This window comes from Dermacentor albipictus, chromosome 7 (assembly GCF_038994185.2).
Source record: "Dermacentor albipictus isolate Rhodes 1998 colony chromosome 7, USDA_Dalb.pri_finalv2, whole genome shotgun sequence".
In the NCBI taxonomy this organism is placed as follows: domain Eukaryota; kingdom Metazoa; phylum Arthropoda; class Arachnida; order Ixodida; family Ixodidae; genus Dermacentor; species Dermacentor albipictus.
Window position 1 is genome coordinate 81587252 of NC_091827.1, and position 22030 is coordinate 81609281.

The 22030-nt window shown below is 45.0% G+C and overlaps 1 protein-coding gene across 2 annotated transcripts in view; it reads left to right on the top strand.

Moving 5' to 3' along the window:
- LOC135896907 (uncharacterized) overlaps positions 1-21333 on the top strand; it is a 35544-nt gene extending 14211 nt beyond the window's left edge. The window contains exons 2-5 of one of the 2 annotated variants that reach the window (XM_070521342.1): positions 7158-7219; positions 11931-12003; positions 20065-20124; positions 21030-21333. In XM_070521342.1, the coding sequence (XP_070377443.1) occupies positions 7158-7219; positions 11931-12003; positions 20065-20124; positions 21030-21232 (398 nt within the window). In that variant the 3' untranslated portion in view covers positions 21233-21333. Of the gene's footprint in view, positions 1-7157; positions 7220-11804; positions 12004-15105; positions 15281-20064; positions 20125-21029 lie in introns of those variants that run through there. The other variant, XR_010562849.2, reaches the window with a different exon arrangement.
- The last annotated feature ends 697 nt before the right edge of the window (positions 21334-22030 follow it).

A 22030-nucleotide genomic window follows, 5' to 3' on the forward strand; every position in this document is an offset into this window, starting at 1 on the left:
AACCTTTGACATTAAGGACCTCAAAGCTCGACCCTGGGTCTCGTATTGTTGGGCACACTCCGTCACGGACGATTTTATTTCATCAACTTTGGTTAGCATTGCTTCAAGAGATTTCATACGACCAGCTAGTTCGTCTATAGCGAGCCTGTTTGCAGTCTGTGCAGATTCAATACTGTTTAATTTCTCCTTAATCATATTCTGGCCTGCCAAGAGCTGCTGCAAGGTCCCATCAGATGAAGGTCCGGGATTCAGTTCAACGTCGCCACATAATATCAAAAGCAGCAAATAAAACGAGAAGCGGCGAAACAGGCCAAACTGTTTTCTTGAACGGTGTTGCGTACATGAGTGCGACAGAACACAGTGAAGTTACGCGTTACATGTGCAGTTATTAAGATAGGCTTGGCTAACATTCTTCGGGCTACCGGCAATTCTGCCATTGCCTTCTTCGGGATTTGTGTATATCAACAAGTTGAGTCATGGATGGATGGATGTTATGAGCGTCCCCTTCGGAACGAAGCGGTGGTTTGCGTCATGTGTGTGTCAGCCAGCGCCACTCAGGGCACAGGCAGCGTAAATAGTACATCTTTTCAACCGCAAGGTTTATGGCCAGTTTTCTTCGATGTTCTAACAGGTGACATCTGCGCTTTAGAAGTATGCTCCACATTCGCTGCCATGACATAAGAAGTGTTGGCTAACATTCTCAAGGCTACTCATGTGCACGTGTTCAAAATACCTAAGAAAGTTTATAGCAGGACAGCCTATGCGGTAGCTTAATGCTACAACACTGCATATGTAACACGCATGACGTTGGTTCAGATTCTATCTGCGGCAAGTTGCTTTCGCCCACTTAAATTGTAATCAAAATCGCTAATAATTTTTTCTAATATTTCCAGGCTCATTGCTTGTTCTCTTCATATGGTTGTAACAAAATATTGAGCACCTCGTTTTTCCTAACTCTTCTTGCCGATTTCTTTACGAGAAATAGGCAACAGGAACAAGTCCTAATTGTCGTGAAAGCTGAGCAATATTTTGAACCCACTGAAGAAACACGAGACCGGATTGACATTGTACCTCAACGTATACTTCGAAAACGAGCCACTGGCTTCGAAAACAACATTGCAGTATTCCCTAGCAGCATCCCCCATTGATCCCCTTCCTAGTGGCAGGCGTTCGTTGAACCAGCGCGGTAGATAAAAAGCAAGAGCATCTCCCACGTGGACTGACCCTGCAAAGCCAGTGCTGCTGTTGCGCACACGATAAGAGCTCGAAGTCAGGGCAAGCGAAAGCTTGCGTACACTTTTGCAAAATACATTTGCTGCAGCTGCTACACTTCCACGTGCCAACCTGTCATGTTTACTCGTATATCTTACTCCTGTGTAAAGTTATGGACAGCCTAGCGACAAGGCGACATACGAGGTTGAGGTTCAGGCAGTCTTTGTTGCGCGGTGAAGCAGCGCATCCAGCCATAAGCAGCTCCAGCCATAAGTAAGGATTTGCTAGGATGAACCTATACTTCAGGGTCAATTTATCCACTACACAGCCAGCAGATAGGCGCCGTATTGCATGCCTTCATGGATGTTAATAAAGGGCGGTAAGTAAAACTAGGGAAAACGGGGTAAAAATCCGCCATGGGAAATAGGCATGAAGTATCAGTCGATCAGGCTACACAATCAGATGTGTTCCTGGCTAGATGGAACTAGTTATGGGCTACTCGGCCCTACTTCCAAATGTCACCAACGAACATTGACAAACTCTTCTAAGTCAACCAAAATGATGAAGGAAAACTGTCGGCGCATCTATGCTTTGGATATAAGTGGCAGCGTTAATGCGATGAGCATTCATTCTTACGATGCGTGTGTAATTCACTTGCATGAATGGGCCGTTGGCAGTGGTGCGCTGTTTCAGATGCCTGTTTCCTCAGCACAAGAGCCCCATTATTCTTTCAGCTTCTACAAAGGTTCTTGGCTGAATGCAAAATGTCTATTTGCGAAAGGTACTGAGCAGGGTCTCCAAAGATAATTATTTGGAGATTTCCTTACATTCCAGGCATTGCATCCGATTCCTGCCCCATCTAGTCAAATGAAGTGAAATTTATTTTGCATCACACAGATGTATTGCCAACTGGAATTCTACCTTGAACCATTGCCTCGCCTACGGAATCGTCATTTGACGCAGGATACTTGAATATTTATCGTAAGAATGTTTTCGTGTGCTTAGTACTGACTGTGTAATGTTCGAGATACAGTGCCTGGTTAACTTGCTCACCCCTCATTTATTTATGGTACAGTGGCACATACCCAGTGACCATTGTTCACGCGAAAGGGGCTCATACAAGTTCGGCGCATATCCACGTGCAGGTTGTCGCCAGTTGCGAAGTTTGCATCAAGGAGGTTCATGGAACTGCGGAACATAGATGTACAATTCCATATACCTAGTGAATGAATTTTTTCCGACGGTCGGTCTCTGATCCTGTTCCCTCAACACAGCAGCACGAGGCACTACCCATTCGACCACGAGATACTCACTAACACCAGAAATACGTGAATGCTAGGAATGCTCACCCCTATTAAAGAACACCGGACCTTTTCACGGCAGTATCTCTATAAGCCATAAAAATATTAAAGAACTTAGCGTATCACCATATCACTTTCATATAACGCTGTCAGCAGTGATGAGCACAGCAAGAGGCGAGCTGCTAGTGTCGCGCTAATGAAGTCAGGTTTATTGTGTGGAATTCCTGTCACTATGCCGACAGGTTTATTCTTGTTACTTTTTTTGCGTGGCTCATGAAATATAACACCATCAGTTGCAGCGCAGAGTATTTCTAATGGTATCTACATACTACTCTTCTCGTGTAGATGAGCATTGAAAACTGGCCGCCCTTATTGTAGGGCGAGTAAATTTCGTCTGTTATTCATACTCGGAACTTCGAATTGCTGTAACTATACGCTTAGAAATATCGCCTTCCTAAATCATTACTATTGTCTCTGTCATGCCTCAACATAAGGAGCGTTTCGTGTAGGTTCTTAATTTTTCTTAACTTTTTTTGTCGAGAAGCGATCACAGCTTCGGCGTCTTTGATGCATAAGTCGGTGGGATCGCAGTGCATCTGCGAATGTTTTCGAAGCAAAGTCTTCTTTGCCTATTTTCCAGAGTTTTGCGTACCTGCTGCCTGTTGGGTTGGTCAGACCCTTGGCGGATATGTTTGTGGATATATGGGAAGGTTATATATGCATCGGATGCTAGTACTAGTGAAGTCGTGAATAAGTTCTATACAAATGACCGTGGGACGTAAGACTGCGTCTAACTTAATTCTATGTGACATGTACTCTCATATAATGTTTATATTTACCCCCTACATAGGTCATAACTTTATTATCATGTACTATTTATGTTTATGCACTTCACCACTCACAAGCTATGCCGAAAAAAAGCACCCTTTCAGGCGGATACACAGTGTGAGACGTATTCGCTGCGATGTAACGGAGCTGAAGGTAATGTCTGACGCTTGTTGAGGGCCGAGTGGTGAAGGCAGGTGTATGCATAATTAGGTGAAATAAATACCTAGCTTCACTTATGGATCTCTACTTGTGCCTAATTGTGATCTCTACTTGGAAAGGAGCATGAATAGTCGAAGTCCCGAAAAGTGCTCAGAGACGAATTACAGGATATATCTTCCTCGACCGACAAAAAAGGTGGACAGTTTGCAATGCTTATCTACACGAAAAGAGCAGTATATAGGCACCATTAGAAGTACTCTGCGCTGCAACTCATGGTAGACGCAGTCTTACGTTCTACGGCTATTTGGATAGAATTTATTTACCGCTTTACTAATGCATCGCTTTATAAAAATTCCAACATGTGTGTTGCACTTGCGTATTTCATTTTTTTACAGCCTATGCAAAGCACCGAAGAGGTTGGAATATATATCCTGCAATTTGTCTTTGAGCCCTTTTCGGGGCTTCGATTTGGCCCTCAACATGCGTCAGACATTGCCTTCATCTTCGTTACATCGCAGCGAATACGTCTCACATTGTGTATCCGCCTGAAATGGTGCTTTTTTCGGCATAGCTTGTTAGTGGTGAAGTGCATGAACATAAATAGTATATGACAATAAAGTTATAGCCTATGTAGGGGATACATTTAAACATTGCATGAGATTACATACCGCATGGGATTAAGTTAGACGCAGTATTACGTGTCACGGTTATTTGTATAGAATTTATTTATCGCTTTACTAATGCATCGCTTTATACAAATTCCAACATGTGTGTTGAACTTGCCTATTTCTTTTTTTACAGCCTATGCAAAGCATCGAAGAGGTTGGAAGATATATCCTGTAATTTGCCTTTGAGCAATTTCGGGACTTCGACTATTCATGCTCCTCTCCCGTTTCCGCAATGTCGGTTGCACTGACTGTGGGGGAGCGTTTGTGTTCGCGATCAACCTTTTCTTTACAGTTGTGTTGACCAACTTGCCTCGGCAATGTTACGATGATTGATGGCATATGAAATAAATAAACATGCAAAATTTTCTACACCTCTGAATAGTTTCCTAAGCGCAATTTGCTGTTGCTGTTTTCCTCACTTAATACTCTGTGTACCTGCCGTAAGGCCAGTTCTCTTCAATGTGCGTGATGAAATGAATACTTTCTGGTAATGCTCCCAGCCTTCTAAACAAATAACTATAAAGACACTTCTGCTAAATGGAAAAATCTTCAGCGTCAGGGCACGGTGTTTATCTTGCTTTGTTTTATTAGGTTTCAGGAAAAATTGGAAAGTTTTTAAAGGTATATTAAGCTATTCTGCAAATCATTCATTCAAGATATTTATTATTTCTGAAAGAAGTGCATCAGCATTGGCACTAATGTGCGTGGCGCACTTTGAGAATGGACACCGATCTGCAATTCCCTCAAATTTTAGTCACAAAAATTGTGCGGCACATTGCCTTCTTACTATACACTAAGGCCAGTTCTGAAGCGCAAGCATTTCGGGGCGCTATACAAAACTGGCTGACCGTACGCCAAAAGTACGTATGTCAAAGGCTTTTACAAGTACTTATGCCGAAAACAATGCACCTTTTCTCTTTTGTCTCATTATTTACCGTAGGTTAGCTTTGAACTGCAGCGGCACTACAAGTGCCGCTAACTTGGAAAGCTATTGCCCTCTTCTAAAGCTCGTACGTCATGTCTACCCAAAATTAACGTATACAAAGCTCTAAGAGACGACACAAATTTCGGGCCCTTATTCTAAAGCTCTCTAAATAGAATTTTACCATACTAATGTTATCCAAGCTTCGTGATATTCCGATAACTTTTTCCCGATAGAAACAAAGGCTAACAAAAATATTCGGTACTTTAAAGACGAGTGGCCTACTTCATTCGCAGTTCTGGCTTCACTGTGTATTGGCTGAATGTGTAATTAGAATAATTATTGAAATGCTAGATAGAGAGAGAAGAGGAAAAGGTAGGAAGGTTAACCAAGGACGTACCCGGTTGGCTACCCGACACTTGGGGACGGGGAAAAGGAAGAAAGGATAAAGTGATAAAAGAGAAATAATAGTCATTCACGGTCAGTCGCATAGGCATCTCCACTGTCGCAGGAGTACATACTATCCAGTGCCCGTCAAGAAGCGCAAAACGGCTTTTGTGGCAAGAATGCATGGGCAATTCTCCAAGTGTCTTTTCTTCTGAGAGAACTCTATCCTCTAGCAGGCTGAGTTTCGCTTGTAAAGTACGTCGTTGAGTGTCAAAGGATAGGCAATGGCACAGAAGGTACTCTAAAGTCTCAGCGCACCCACAGAATTTGCATGCGGCACTTATACCTATAATAAATGAATAGTAATTTGCAAATGGGACCCCCAACCACATGCGAAACAGTGAAATTGTTTCGAGAAGGTAGAGTTCAAGTGGTAGACGAAGTCGCAAGTTATGGTCTTAGCAAACGTGAGTTAGTGAAACCCGGTGAATTTAATCGAAGAAGTATGATGTGGCGAGCAAAAGATTGCAGTTGTCGCGCAGTATTAGTTCTTGAAAGTGGTACCCGCTGACCTTTTTGGTGAGCCGAACATGCAGCTTCATTTAAGCTGTCGTTGCCGGCAATTCCGCAGTGGCTTGGCAACCATTGAAATACAATGTCGTGGCCTTTCTCAAGCGCGTGATGATGAGCGTGCATTATTCCGTACACTAGCTGCTCCTGTAATCCATGACGTAGGGCAAACTGCAGAGTTTGTAGGGCTGCTTCGAAACCGCAGAATATGGCCCAACGAATAAGTGGCGGCGAGAGCACGTACTTGAGTGCACCTTGAAGAGCCGCGAGTTGCGCTGCTGTCAACGTAGTATTGACCGAATATTTAAACTGAAGAGAGACAGCGTCCGATGGAACAACTACTGCTTCAGTAGACCTGTTCGAATTTGGTGGAACCGTCCATGTAAATGTGAATACGGTCAAAATAAGACTCTTTGAGGAGGAACAGAGACAGCTGCTTCAGGGGGCTAGCGGTGATAAGTCTGCCTTCTTAGCAGTCCCAGGAAATGAGTGGCGCACGTGGATTTTCCGGAGACACGACAATGTCGATGTTGGGCATTGTTGGAATGTTAAATATTCCAACAATACAATAGGGTCTTTTGCTACAACTCACCAGTTTAGCAGTCAACGTGCCTCGTTCCCAGAACACGGCGTATTTTTGAGCCCCTCGGATTGCAAAAATAACCGAAATAAAAATGAGGGAAGCCCGCACCACCAAGCCACACAGGAAGAAATTGCTCCTGTTGCATAAAAAAATGTTTTAGAAACCGCGGCCGTGACCATCTGGTTCAGTCTCCACTAATGTTTGCGGGAGGGGATGGGTCTAGACCAACGCTGCCGCCCTTTGCCCAGCCATTATGCAAATAGGCACAGGCGTCCACCGGCCGGGCACTCGGCTTTTCTTAGTGGTGTATTGTCCTGGGGATGGAGTATGCACCATACAAATTGCGTCGAACCCTGTGGGCACATTAAAACCTTGACAAAGTGTGTATGAGCCGCTGCCAATTCGGATGTGCTACCGAGGCCACATCAAAATTCTCGACGAATTCGTACGCTGACTGCATTACTTTTTGCCGCTGCTGGAACAAATCCGAAAGGTCACGACTCTTGATTATGCTTTTTTTTTTGCAGGCTCTGCCGTACAGCCAGACTCGGTTGCTACGCCTGGCTCCTGGCTTCTTCGGAATAGAATTGTAAGATGTTTTCCTTCTATAGGAGCACTACATTAAAAGAAACATATCGCGGCAGGAACCATTTCGGGGTCACTCTTCCCGTTGATGCAATTAGCAATGAATCAATGCCTTACTCTAACCGCCGAAACGCGTCATGTATGTGGTGTGCACTGCAGCTTCCAGGTGGACGCGCTGCGCCATCTAGCGGTGCCACCCCAAAGTTCGAGCGTGGCAAGTATCCGAGTACACGTATATACACGCAAGAGTGTCTGGTTCGAGTCTTCCCAGCGCCGGATGAACTTTAAAGGCTATTGTTCAGGCTTTGAAACGCTGCACATACACAGTAGCACATATTCAGCTACCCAAATTATCATAAAAGCAAAATGGTTAGACGCGGGCACCCATACCAGAAAGGGTCGAAAGTATTCTAAGAAAAATAATAGCATTAAGATATTGTTACGTAGGAAGACACCGACGAGTTGGGTCCCACCGGTTATTGCGGCTGACGTGTTCGTAAAGGCTGATCCAGTCCTCGACGTCTTCCCCATCTTTTGCCGAGAATACGCCAGGATCACGGGGAGCGGAGAGGGTGATGGAGGTCGTCGTAGTGGCAGCAGGTGTCGGAGCCGGTGGAGTCGGGTTGGCGTCGCCGGGAGCCATGAAGGTAGGCTCGACGGACCGTCCACTGCGAAGCTCCGTGACGAGGTACAGGGAACGTCCACCTCCACCAAATATGTTACGTAGGAAGACACCGACGAAAAGCTATTTACAAGTATATTTACAAGGCAATACGCCGCAGTTGACCAAGAGGCAACAGCCCGCGCTAGCTTCCAATCGTCGTCTTCGTCTTCTTCCTGCGCGGCTCTTCGTCAGTGGGAATACGACCCCGTAGCAATATTATTGTAAATACCCAAACGGAATGTCATTTAGTTACATAATGTAGGCAAGAAACAAATTTATGCTTTCGAAAGGCTTTTCTTGCCGTACGTACAGGCATAATTGCAAGCAAAAGTTTGTAGAAGCACGCGCCCCGCGAAGGACAACATCGTGCAACTCAAGTGTGCAGAATGAATTCAAGCTGTATAGTGCTTGTGTGCATGTTTGACCATTGTAATCCACGTCACAAGACCAGGCGGCATGGATACGCCAAAAAAACGCATACATTTTTGGACGCTGCCTGCCATACCCGAATATTTAGGCGACTCTACCTGAGGAATTGTTCTCTGTTCATATACTAATGATAGCTGCAACGGCTCGGAAAGCGGAAAAACAAGAACTCCACTTTTGTTTACGTTTAGTGACAGATGCAGATTATGAAGCCAAGTCTGTAGAGTACAGAGGTACGTTTGCAAAGACAGGTGAAGAGAATTGATGCATGGTAACGATAATTTGTTTCATACTTGCGTCACTTTGTCTTCCTTGTGATGAGAAGGGATCAGCCTTACTGGGCACTAATTGTAATAATTTCAGCGCTCTGTAACTTCAAAAGCATACTTTCTCCGCCAATATATTGGCAACGACTTCCTGATCTCGAACTTACATTATCAAAATATTTTGAAAATTATATGGCAACAATGCAAGCTACTGCATATATCATCAGATTCCTGATGTTAAAACCTTGCTGCTATTGCCGGCACATCTACTTCTTTAATTGTGTGTGTTTCAGCTTGCCTCCTTTCCTGCCTCCTTGCCTCCTTTCCATGCGAGGCCAGTTGTTATCGAGTGTCCACGGCTATTCGCTAAACAGATATTGAAATGAAATTTTGGAGTTTGACATTCCCAAAATAAGCCAGCAAACGGGCCATAATAGAGAGAGTAGTGGGCATTACGCAGTAATTTCGTCCGAGTAAAATTTTTTTAAACTGCATTCACAGCGCAAAATTTGCAGGATTGATTGCGTTTCGCCAGCATTAAAATGCGAGCGCTGCTACTAAGAACCAAGCCAGCGACACAGCGTTAAGCAGCAGGAATCTACGCGGAACAATCTATCTACCGTAGGGGGTGCTAATTAGGAGCAACTCAAGTGCTCTGTGACTTCAGCAGCGTCATGAACTCCTTATTTAGCAACGTTGGCGCACGTTTAAGATTCCCGTAATTGCAGCTAAATAATATCAATGACCGTGCAAGCTAAGGGAAATGGCGATAATTCGGCGAGCTGGTTAGGGTTCCTCTTAGGACGCGCAATACAACACAAAGGAACAAGGACAATATGGCGGAAATGTGCCACAGTGCTGATTCTGAAATGATGTTATGAAGAAAACATCATGCTCGTATAAATAAACCAAAGGTTTAAGAAAAACGAGAAGCAAAAAAAAACGGACATGCTCTTTACGAAATCAAGGCAAGTAGTGAAAGGCAAGAGTGTCAAGATTGATGCATGTAGCGAAGTATCACTGATAGTTAAGTTAATCGTGTCCTTGTTCTTTCTGTGTTTTTTTGCTGTTCATTTGCACTGTCTTAAAAATTCAAAGTAATGCCTTTCCGATTACCAAGAATCTTAGATGCAATTAAGACATCCGATCCACAGACAAATTACACTGATGGTACCCGGAAGATTTCTCCGTACAACAAACGTGATATAAGAATGTAACGGCGTCATTATCAAAGTTTGATAACGCCGACAGAAATGCCAGGCTCGTTGGGCAAACGACTGAGATGAAGGAATGTGTCGACTGGCGCGAAGATATTACCTATTGTGTTCTTGCAGACTGTTGTCTCTTATCATTTTACATATATTTCACCTGGTTACTTCGTTAAATATTGCGTGGAACGCAGACAAATAGCGTGACCCACCTTGCGAGCAGATCGGAAGGTCCCAGCAATGTTATAGCAGTGCTTTAGTCCTGACAAAAACACTGCAACAATGCAACAGAAAAGTACTCCGATTACAAGTGAGTAGGCTGTGCGCGTTGCCAACAGAAAGTTGTTGGAAATTCGGTTGGTCCTGTGAAATATCATTTTTTTGAAAATGCTCCCCATGATGTCACGCTCGTCTTTAGCGCTGAAGTACCACAGATGGCTGAAGCGATAAAGTAAAAATTCCTGGACAGGACTCCAACCACGTCTCTGTTTATTGCGCTTATTCGATGATCTATAACGTATGAGCTAAAGCAGTTGCCATATTTAGATAACTGTAGCACTAATGATTTCACACTGTGCATTTTTCCGATGACCGCACACAGTAATAACGGGTTTCTGAAAATCCGCGCTCACCGTATTACTTCTGGCACACTGTCTTGAAAAAATTACATGAGCAGGTCGCTCAAACAGAAAGCCCGAGCAGACCTCAGCACTTCTTGAGATGTGAATCTGAAAGCATTATTGTTTAGTTCAACGTTGCTGAACGGACTTTCGAGTTATGCACTCCTCGCGAACAGTCGAACCGGTTGAGACGCTTTTCGCATTTTGGTTTGGCCTTGCCGAGGCGCAGGCGACACCCTGCGTGGACAACGAACGCGCGGGTAATACAGGCTTCGGAGAGCGAGAGCGAGGGTGGTGTGAAGTCATGGCTATGGCGCTCTACCCTCATGCAAAGCCTGGCGTGCTGGTGTTCTGTTTCGCCCGCTCTGCTACGTCGAGGCCCGAGCTAGCAAATGCGGCCCGCGCGTTCATGACGTGGCGTCGCAGCCAATCGCTAATTTAGGTGATTTCTCTGCTACAGACGTCGCCGGATTTAGCGCTGAATGGGCCACGTGATGCTCTCGCATCAACATTACTTACAATTGCAATTTCACACCCTTCAGGAGACGTGGTAATACTGCCTCACAAAATATGCCATTGTTGGGCGGCTTCATCAGACGCCAACAAACACTGACACCAAGGACGACATAGGGGAAATTACTTTTGCTATAAGAAACCAACAAACACTGACACCAAGGACAGCATAGGGGAAATTACTTGTGCCTTATAAAGAAGCACAAGTAATTTCCCCTATGTTGTCCATGGTGTCAGTGTTTGTTGGCTTCCTATTGTTGCATCTGGGTCGCAAGCCCCAAGGGTAGCGTTGGCCTGGCGGCCTGGGGCATAGCTGGAAGCATCCGAAGGTCTCGGCAAAGGATGAGTCGACTGCTAACAGAACAACTTGTTTATTCTAGCATCGCAAAAGAGCGGCCGGTCAGGTCGACCGAAGTGGAGAGACGGGAGAGCATGTTACTCGACCGAAGAATTCGAAGCCTCTCCCTTGGCGTCCGGGGGCAGCTGCTTTTAAGCTCTCGGAGTCGAGGGCAAGAAGGAACGGCTCCGGATGGGGCGCACGTGATGACGGCGCACGGACACGTTGAGACGAGTAGTGGCGCATCCACCAGGCCGGCGCCGGTCAGACCTCCTCGCTTCACAGTTGGGGAGCTCCTCTCCCCGGCTGCCGCGCTTCGACAAGCGTGGGCACCAACATGTACACACACACACACACACACACACACACGAAGACACGTGACATTGAATCATACCTGGACGCGCTTGGCAGGAAGCGTTGCGGCAGCGCTGAACGGGCAAGTGTCCGCCGCTTCGAACGAAGCCCCGGCGTCCGTTGCATCCGCGCCGGCTATACCATGCGTCGTAGGCGAAACGTAACACTATGATAAGGCTAATAAAAATCGGGCTCCTCGGTTAACTTCTTTTTTAGTGTTGGGTGGTTGTAAGTTGCGACGATTACTGCACGCAACCATCTTGCGCGCGGTAAACTTCAGTGTTCACTGCATGTAAAGCAAAATATTAACAATTGCTCCATGCGCAGCTTCCTGTTGTGTCCTCGACGGAAGATGTTGAGGCATCTGCAGTGGTGACCGTCGAGAATTCGCAAGAAACAGGTGAGCCAACTTCAAAATGTTCATAAATATAGCTTCACTGACTTGATTCTATGTTGAATTAATGCTGTTATAACTAACAGAAATCGAGCCGGTTGGTTGACCTCAACCTTCACGCTCATTGCATAGCAAAGATCTTGAATTAGGCAGTGCGGATGCCGCGATGCGGCCTACGAGAGTTCATTGCCTGCTTCTAATTTCACGTGGTGCGTTATGCTTGCGATTGAAATTATGTATACCACCTCGTTCGCTATGGGCACGACTGTCGCTGGCTAACATTCCCATGGTCATATCTAGCTAGCGCAAGCTACTACCTAAGAAAGTGAGCAGAATAATGGCCACCCATGTAGCTCTATAGTAAACCATGACACGTGTAATACGGATGGTGTAAGTACGGCTCCTACAAGCAGTACGTTGCCTTTTTGTCCGCTTTCATTTTCTTTTTCCTTCTTGTTTTTACATTCGAATAATAACAGTTAACAAATAATTTCCCCTGTGTCTTGCTTGACTCCATTTTCTTTTGGCCTCATACGGTTATAATAGTAAAAACAAATAAAGTCCCTCAGTTTCAATTTCTCTTTCTGTTCATGGCTTCCACATAACGTCTGTTCTGTAATCAGACTGGGCAGCGTTTTATTTATTTAGCTACTTGCGCATTCACATTGAAAAATGTTATTAATCTCCTTATTATTGACGTTTTCGTTCACTCACGTGCCAAATGTTGCATCAAGGAGCATACGTCATGATGTGTAGGAACTGTGTAACATGCAGAGAAAAAGGAACTACGCGAAATATAATTGTTCAGGTTGCGCCAGTCTAGCAAATCAATAACCCCTTCAATCGAGCTAGTAAATAGGTGCATCGAAACAAAGTTCAGAAAATATTCGAAAATTTTTTCTAGTGCAGTTTTCAGGCAGCGCAGGGTGCAAGCTATTCTGACCGTACAATTATCTGCTCGGCATGCTTCTGGACATGTAAGAAGTTTGCATTGCTTCAGGCCACACCGGGACAAATCTATACTAACCTTGCATTGAGTATGAGAGTAGCAAACGCAGTCAAGAAGAGTACAAGCCATGAAAACTTACAAAAACATTACAGCGTTCATTTTGTTAAGCGTCACAGTGCGGATATAAACTGGATGCCCACGTCCGCTACGCACATAAAAATGACGCATATCTGCAGATCATGCTCATCGTTTAACTGCACCTCCCCGGAAAAAAAGGAAACAATTAAGGAAATTTGGGCAGGAGCGCTCTTCGCGATGGTCACGATTCAACGTTTCTCACGATTACCTTCATAAGTGTTCACATTTTTACTTCAAAGGTAGGCGTTTATTTACCACTGAGGAACTGAACTTAGCAAGAATGTACAATCGCCCAATTTTTTAACCTGAACGCGCGAGCATCGACCGGCCAGTCGATAAGCGCCGTATAACGGAGTACAGCGGCGAAGTGTGCGAGAATACGCGCGTGCGCGCAATGCACAGTCCAATGCAGCTTCCCTCTGCCAGGCGTATTCTCGCACACTTCGCCGCTGTACTCCGTTATACGGCGCTTATCGACTGGCCGGTCGATGCTCGCGCGTTCAGGTTAAAAAATTGGGCGATTGTACGTCTTGCTTCTTGAACGGCAAATACGTCAGTGCCGCTGTAAACGATGGCATGGTACAACATAAAAAAACAACAAGCGGGAAATGCTGCTACATGGAAGTATAAACAGAGAGCATTACCGGAAAAAATTATGAAAATGTATGTACCTCACAACGAGAGCGATCAGCAAAAGGGAAGCCACGGCTGACAATATTTGCATAGCTTCTAAATTGTGGCAGCTGCCGTGGGAAGCTAACAAATTTTTCTTATCCTTTTTTTAGTCCGGTTGTTAGTGTAATTAAGTCAGATTTTGCCCTTTGTTTCCCAACTGCAACATGGAGACATCTGCGGCATACCTTACGTGAGCATCGGCAGATATTTCAACAGTATGGAAATGCTTGACGAAACAAGCATTACTTGATGGTCTTGGTTATTCACGTTGTGTATCAGTATGTGCGGCTAAGAAAATTTTGCCAGGCCACGACTTTCTTTTTTGTTTGGCGGCTCTCATTGGGGCGTGCTATTTATTTTTTATAATTAGTTCCAGTATAGGCGTCCAGAAACGTTGTAGAAAGCTCTGAGTGTGCGCACGTGTTTTTGTTTCGGGTGGGTGTGAATTGGTAGGATGCGTGTCAAGTGTGTTTTGTGCAATTTTGTCTGTAGTGGAGTTAAAGTGTATTGTCAATACGCGAAGTTTTGATTTTCTCTGTCAGTGATATCTTCAAGCAAAATGAAAATTCATTTCCTGGCGAGAAGCTCTTGTAAACGTTTCTTCTTTCTTAACTGAAATTGATTTCTGCGTCAATTGTGAGTTATTTTCTAACGGCTGCTGCCGCACAAACATGCCTCCTCTTTCTGGCTATCTTTGTCTCCCTGCAGTTCTGAATGCGTGAAGAAACGAGAGTGATCTTAGTTTCGTTACTTTCCTTTTTTTTATAAGGGGCAATTTTATGCTAACCTAATACGTATTTCGCATAGGAATACAGCAGGCGTAAAGGACGTGTAACGAACGCTAAACAGAATGAAAGCCCAAAGCATCGGTTTTGATCCCGGTCACACCGGCCTCAATTCAATGGGGGCGAAGTGTAAATGGATCGTGTAATTAGACTGTAGGTGCACTTTAATAAACCCCGGGCAGTCAAACTTAACCCGCAGTCCTTCACTATGACGTGCCTCTTAATCAAAGTCGTTTAGGCACGTAATACTCAAGAGTTAAAATTTTTAAATCTAAGAATTGTTTCTTTCTTCGTTTTGCTGCTCTGTCCAGTCCTGGAATATTTATCTTTGTTGTTCGAGACAGAATTAGTCCGCGCTCCAATTTCCTGCGTGCGTTTCATAATAAACAAAACGTGCACGTCATGAACTTTACTGTTCTCTGCGATCAAATGAAGCATGGAACATGCTTTGCGCCGGCGCATTGATGATTTAAAGCAGCCATAATGTTGCGATGGCTATAACCATCGGCGATGCTTCCTGTCGTCCCTTGCCTTCATTTATAGTCCACTTTGAATTTTCAGCCACCACCGACTACTATAGAAAGTGCATGGCGACAGCTGTCACGGGACCGTGTACGGCGTTCTTCAGGCTATGGACTTACAACTTCAAGAAGGGTCAATGCGAACAGTTCATCTACGGTGGCTGTAACGGTACCGAAAACCAGTACCGCACCAAGGAAAAATGTGAAAGGGCCTGCAAACTATCCGAAGGCAATGTTTCTTCGCTTGAACTTCTTTTATTGTACAAGTGTTATTTTTAATTTCGTGTGATTTGAAGATGCAGATAGCGTGAAAATTAGTGGGATTGTGAGATATATAAATTTGGAGTGCTCTATGTTTGAATTAAGAAATTCGCAGGCGGTAGTTTGAATCTATTGACCCAGGACAGGGGTAATGGAGATCGCAGGGAGAGGCCTTCGTCCTGCAGTGAACATAAAAACAGGCTAATGGTGATGATGATGTCTGAATTGAATCAACAACATGGATAAATATTTTTACCACTCATTCGTTCGGTTCATGCGCATTGCTGTAACACAAAAGCATGGGCGCGGAATTGCTGTAGAGATTTAAAATGCACCCAATCGTGGCGCTTTTGTAGTATGAAACAGAGTATCTCAAACGTATCTTAATGCATTGTAAGGCAAAGGTGCTAATTACATAGGTTGTTTTATTCTACAGTGTTATTATGCAAGAACCACTACTCGATGTGTGCATTCCTCCTCTGAAACACACTATTTATGTTTGTATTGCATAGACTTTTGCAGGCATTGCCCGTTCAATGGGCGCTGCCGTAGCGCCAGGAAATCAACACTCCACTAACCATGCCCTTGCATGCCATCATTGTGTTGAGAACTTTTCTTTGTTGCTCAGTGTGTAGTAGTAGGGTGATCGCCCCACCCAAAATTTAAATTGGCCCACCGCTAAATTCCAAGTTGGCCCACACCAAAATTTCGAATTGACCCACTCACAAAATTCATGTTGGCCCACTACCAAACTTAGGCTGGGCTACCCCCAAATTTTAAGTTGACCCACCCTCAAATACAAGTTTGCCCACCTCCAAATTTTATATTCGCCCACCCGCAAATTTCATTTGGCCCAGCCCACGCATCTTCTATGGAGACCTATATATCCCTATAGGCATGCATGAATATGATTATATGGGTAATCTCTCGTAGAAATTCGTTTTCAAGTGTTTCTTATTGTTTTAAAGCTACGAATCCTCTACAATTAGGCAATTTTAATGACTAAGTGTCTCAACTTCGCAAGCTACGCACTTTCGTTAACGTACAAGGCATTTCACTTTTCGCGTGACAGACTTTGCTGAGGTACTCGCGAACGAATTCTTACATATTAAAAACCGAGAGGGGGATGCAATCGGAAAGGTGTTGAAAACGGTGGCAACATGCAACCAGCACGCGTTGCCTTTCATGATTGCCCGCCTTACAAGCACTATCTATTCATCGAAGTTATTTATGTTTTTCTGTTAATTAAGTTCAGTCGCACGTTCTGTAAACTAAATCTGTTTCTCTGCAAAAAAAACTAGTCTATATAAGCGCTTCTCTCATAATAGTCTCTGTCATGGCTTCGCTCATGCTTTTCGCTATAGCCTAGCATGTGGTAATGCCGTGACATCATAGCAGCCCCACCAAAACCGAGAACAGGCATGATGGACAATGTCTTTTGCGCCAAAGTTATGCGTATGCTACAAAATATGCCGATGTGGGTGGCTACATGCTACTACATACAACTTCGCTCTCAGCGTAGACTCTCATTGCATAGCTCTATGTACATTTATACTCCATTCTACATTTTTTTGTACATTACACAGCTCTATTGCTTGGCTTGGAGGCTGGACAGAGGTAGAGGCCGACGAAGTGGGAAATAGCACATCTTGCCCAAAAAAGAGCTGTTGTGCCTATCTCGCCTCCTACAATGGCGCAGTCACTGATACTCTGAAGTGGATGTGTACTAGGACGGTGCCGTAGAAAAACGGCGTCCAAGCGGCCTTCACGACGGCTCCGCGGCAGGACTGCAGCGTCACCGTTTCACAAGCCATGTACCTACTCATTCAACAGCTCAAAACGTACGGATTTGGATGCGCCATACTACCGTCGCTCTCTGAGAATGAAATTCCATGCTTTCATGGTTTTAAAGGCGACCCAACCACATGGCTCCCCATCGTCAACTGGGTTGCTCTCAAGCACCCGTGGGCAGAGACTACTAAAAAATTAGTTGGTGAAGGCCGTCTTCGAGGATCCGCCCATTCATGGCGTCTCTATATAAGCACCGCATATACCACATAAGCACCGCATATAAGCCCCGCATATACCACATGGCCGGTTTCTAGCGCGGCCCTGACAGCCGCGTTAGCGCCACTTCCGAGTGCTTATGACGTGCGTTTCATGAAGATGCGCTCACTCCGTCAAGGTTCAACCAAGGACATTGCCACCTAGGTTCACGAAAATGTGTCCCTGTTCCAAGCTTCGACACATCCTGGTCCTCCCCGGTAGCTAAGCACTACGTCATCGACGGGACACACGACTAGGCGCACGCGGCCCTCTTGTCCTTGCACACAAACCAGGTCGACATCACTTTCGTACTCCAGGCGGCGGTGTCGCAGGACACTTCTAGTCACCTCTCGTCTCAGGAGACAGCTACACCGAGACGCGGTTACTTTGCGTGTGGGTGGTCTGACCATGGATATAAGAACTAGCCCCAAGCTCAACATCCATCCATGCAATATCAAACACGCCCGCTTCCACCATTCATGGTCCGCGTCGACGGCATCAGAGAACTCACGGCGGTTGTCAATACTGGAGCACAGCGTACGGCGTTGCCTCGACGCCACGCCCGGAGCCAGCACCAAGTTCTTGGAGTCAGTGCCCGTCTTCAAAGACCTGCGTAAGTAGACACAACTTCACCGGATGGATTGTTTGGTTACAGACTACCCATACGACGGGCGTGACCGTCCTGGAGCACAAAATCAGCTTGTGGACGCTTTTTCCTGAAGAGCAATCGAGGAAGCCTCCCCGCGGACCCGAGAAAGCTAGATAATGTCTTCTCACCAAGACCTGACGAAGGCCGAACGCGCCTACAAAGGCTTGAAGCCCCTTATAGAGTCTGTTACGGATACGGGACGCTATGAAAGGTTTGTTTTACGTGATGGTACGTTGTATTGTCAACCCTGGGCAAATAAGAGAGACGAACGTAACCTTCCGGTAATTCCTGGTTCCTTACCATAGAGTAATTTGCGTGCCATCCACGACAACCCCGAAGGAGGCCATTTTTGCTATCGAGCAATCTTACGTAAGGCACAACAACGATTTTGGTGGCCTATAATGGATACGGATGTACTTTCATACGTCGCCAGGTATGAGGTGTGTCCAGAATACAGACGGCGTCCATGAGGTTAACATGATTTACTTGTTCCCATTACGTCCCCTGAGGCGGTTTTTCACACGCTGAGCACAGATCACATCGGGCCTCTTCCAATCTCGGAAGCCGGTAATCGCTATATTACCTTCGCTATGGAGTATTTGCCCAAGTTCGTAGAGGTCCCTGCCGTGCCTTTGCCTGCCGCCAGCTATGTCATCAGATTCTTGCGGGACCGCTTCGAATACAGACGAGGTCTATAAAAAAAAGTTTGCCTCCGACCAGTCGACGACCTTCCGCAGACGCGAGCTCCGCACTTGCCCAAAACAAGCTGGAGTTATGCATAACTTCGCATCTGCCGACCATCCCCAAGCTATTGGCCTGGCGGAAAGGTCAAACCAGGATATCCACGCTCGACCCACATCGTATTGCAAGGATCACAAACGAGGTGAAGCTGATTGAAAAGACCATCTCCAAGCGGCTGCGTACGCAATGAACACGGCTTTACAGAGCCGTGCGAGAACGTCCCCGTACGAGATCACGTATGGCCAACTAACGAAGCTTAGTGCTACATTCTGCTTGAACACACCTATAAACGTTGGACGTTTCGTGGCACGAAGGTAACATTGTCGCAATATGTGAACTGAGGCGCGCAGAAGGATTGCGCATGTGCAACATGCGCAATAACCGCATTACGACCGACGCCACCATCCTACCCCACAATACAATAAAGGTGACGAGGTGTGGGTACAACGAGGTGCACCATCCTCTTAAAACGAACTGTGCACAAAGTCCGAAGGACATTTCCTTAATACCAAGCGACCCACCACTTTTGACTCGCGCATAGACAACAGAAAGCGAACTTACTTTGCTGTGCATGTGTGGCGCATTATTAACTACATCCGTCGACAGACGTAAGAATACATCATGTGCTTTTTCTATAGGAGCAAACCAACCGCATCGTGGCCGAGTGTAGTGAAGAGTTGAACCTTGGCTCGGAGGCAGTCGAGAGAGAGGTGAAGGACAACGATGTGGGAAATAGAGCAGGCTGCCCAAGAAACGGGTGTTTTATCTCGTCTCTCACAATATATATATATATATATATATATATATATATATATATATATATATATATATATATATATATATATATATATATATATATATATATATATATATATATATATATATATATATATATATATGTAACGCAGGAAATATACTGTACTATGACGAAGGCTGGTCCACCAGCCGAAAACGTTAAGTGGTCTTCTAAAAAGTGCGTCGTCTCTTTACTGCGTATGTTACGTCGGGTCCTGCATGCTGAACTTTGAAGAAAACCCCCTATATATATATATATATAACGGTCAATAGAACAGGTTGCCCAAGAAACGAGTGTTCTATCTCGTCTCTCACAATAGCTATATATATATACATACATACATACATACATATATATATATATATATATATATATATATATATATATATATATATATATGTATATATACATACATATATATATATATATGATTGTGTTCTTGCGCATTGTTGCTACACCTACTGTCCAAGGTACAGCGTCACCAACTGTAAGTGCACTTTACGCAGGTGCCGCATATCCCGAGTTCGGGAGGGACAGCGACGCCGTGGAACTTCCCCAGTTGCGGGGTAAGTACTCATGCCTTTAACAACCAAGAAACGCGTGCTGGTCACATGACTCGCAAGCTGTATGTCCGTTCCTCAAATGGCGCCCCGGTGCTACATTTTGTTATAGTGGCCTACGCTTCCACCCTCGGCTAGTTTTTCGTGTCTTCCGTTAGGTCCCTTTACTCAGACGCTCTTACGCTCCAAATTTTACGTCAACGCTTTGCACAAAACTTGTGACTTTGTTCTCCCGAGCTCTCATAACTGGTAGATATATTTATGGCTTTCAGTTTATTTATTTTTTTGTAGCGCTATTGTTGCTTCCTTTTCGCCGCTTCTTCCTGTTACGGCCAGTCGCTTAACCACTTTGCAGTGTGGCTCGTGTACGCCATTTAGGTCACTGTTAATTTTCCCCGTAATATTTTTATTTCTTTCATCGGTGAATAGAAGTGGGAGGATTCTGTGGCAGCTCAAGTTTCCGGCTTTATACCTCCTCGCAATAATTGTCTTTCTGAACTTAACGGTCTCAAGCAGCCGATTGTATAATTCAATAAAAATTAAAACAACACAGCAAACCTATGACCCTGCGAAGAAGCGTACACCCAAGGAGTCAGCAAAGTTTGTCACACTTTTTCACAACGTCGACACACGGTGCCCTATGGCTTCCGTAAGATCTCGCCGGCTGCGGCACGCGCTCATTACGTGCTATCTTCTACTCCTTTATGTAGCTGCTAAGCACATTCTGCTCCCGAAGCACGTTAACGCTTTCATCAGGGTAAACAGGAACAGAATTACGTATACACCCTTTTTGTTATTGTTTCTCTGTGTTCGTTTGTTTGTTTGTGGCCGTTTTTATTTTGTATGGCTTGTTGTTTCTGCAAGTTCCAGACAATACCACAGTGTTACATAATGCAAATGAATTCCCGCAGTGTTGTCTGCGTGGTACTGCAGCCTGCCAGCAAGGACAGGACCTTGCGAGGCATACATTGGGCGCTTCTACTACAATGTCAACACCGACACCTGTGAAGACTTCCTGTACGGAGGTTGTGAAGGCAACAAAAACAACTTTCGCACCTACGACCAATGCCATGCAGCCTGCCATCCACTCCGTGGGGCGCTTGCTCGAGCGTGAGACCACGCGCCATCACACCACGGATAGAGCTATATTAGTGCAGGGCTCCGCGCAACTATCTAAGAGACAATAAACACACCAAGTAATGAACTAGCCGACACGAGATTGAATGAGCTCATATCAGTTGCATGCTAGATACGCATTCTGTTCTCGCGGTAGACAATTACCGGAGTACACTACACCTTCCCGAGAAAACGATTCGCTCCTTTGAGTATGCTCGAAAACTGCATACTGAATAAACTATGGTTAGTGCTCTTTGACAATTTGACAATTACGTCGCTGAAGAAATCGGGTGCGGAAATGTTAAATGCGCTGACGAGTCTATGATGACCCGATGTTAAAATTTCTCTTGAAAGGTGTTGGACAAAAAAAAATGCACGCAATGTCCATAAACTACAGATGCAGCTACGTATATTCCAGGCACGTAATCCTTGCAAAGTATACCATTGTCGTGGTTCTTGCTGCAGACGCGTGTTCCAATTTGTACGTTACAGCATAAAGCTTAACATTTATGGTATAATGTACAAATTGGCAGCTATGAGTATATTTATGAGCTGTGAAAGATGTAGGAGTTCTTTAGCAAGGGGTAGAATTGCTCAGAAACCATAATAAAGTCCATACAAACTTTGGCTCTTGCTCACAAATATATCGTGTCACTGATTAGACACCGTGAGAGAAGTCTGGCTCTGGCTAGTGTATTGATGCGAAAGCGTCAACTGGCTCATTGAGTAAAAAATACGGTTGATCCCTCTTTCATGGGTATCGGTAGAACACGATAGTGACACATGTCTTCCCAGA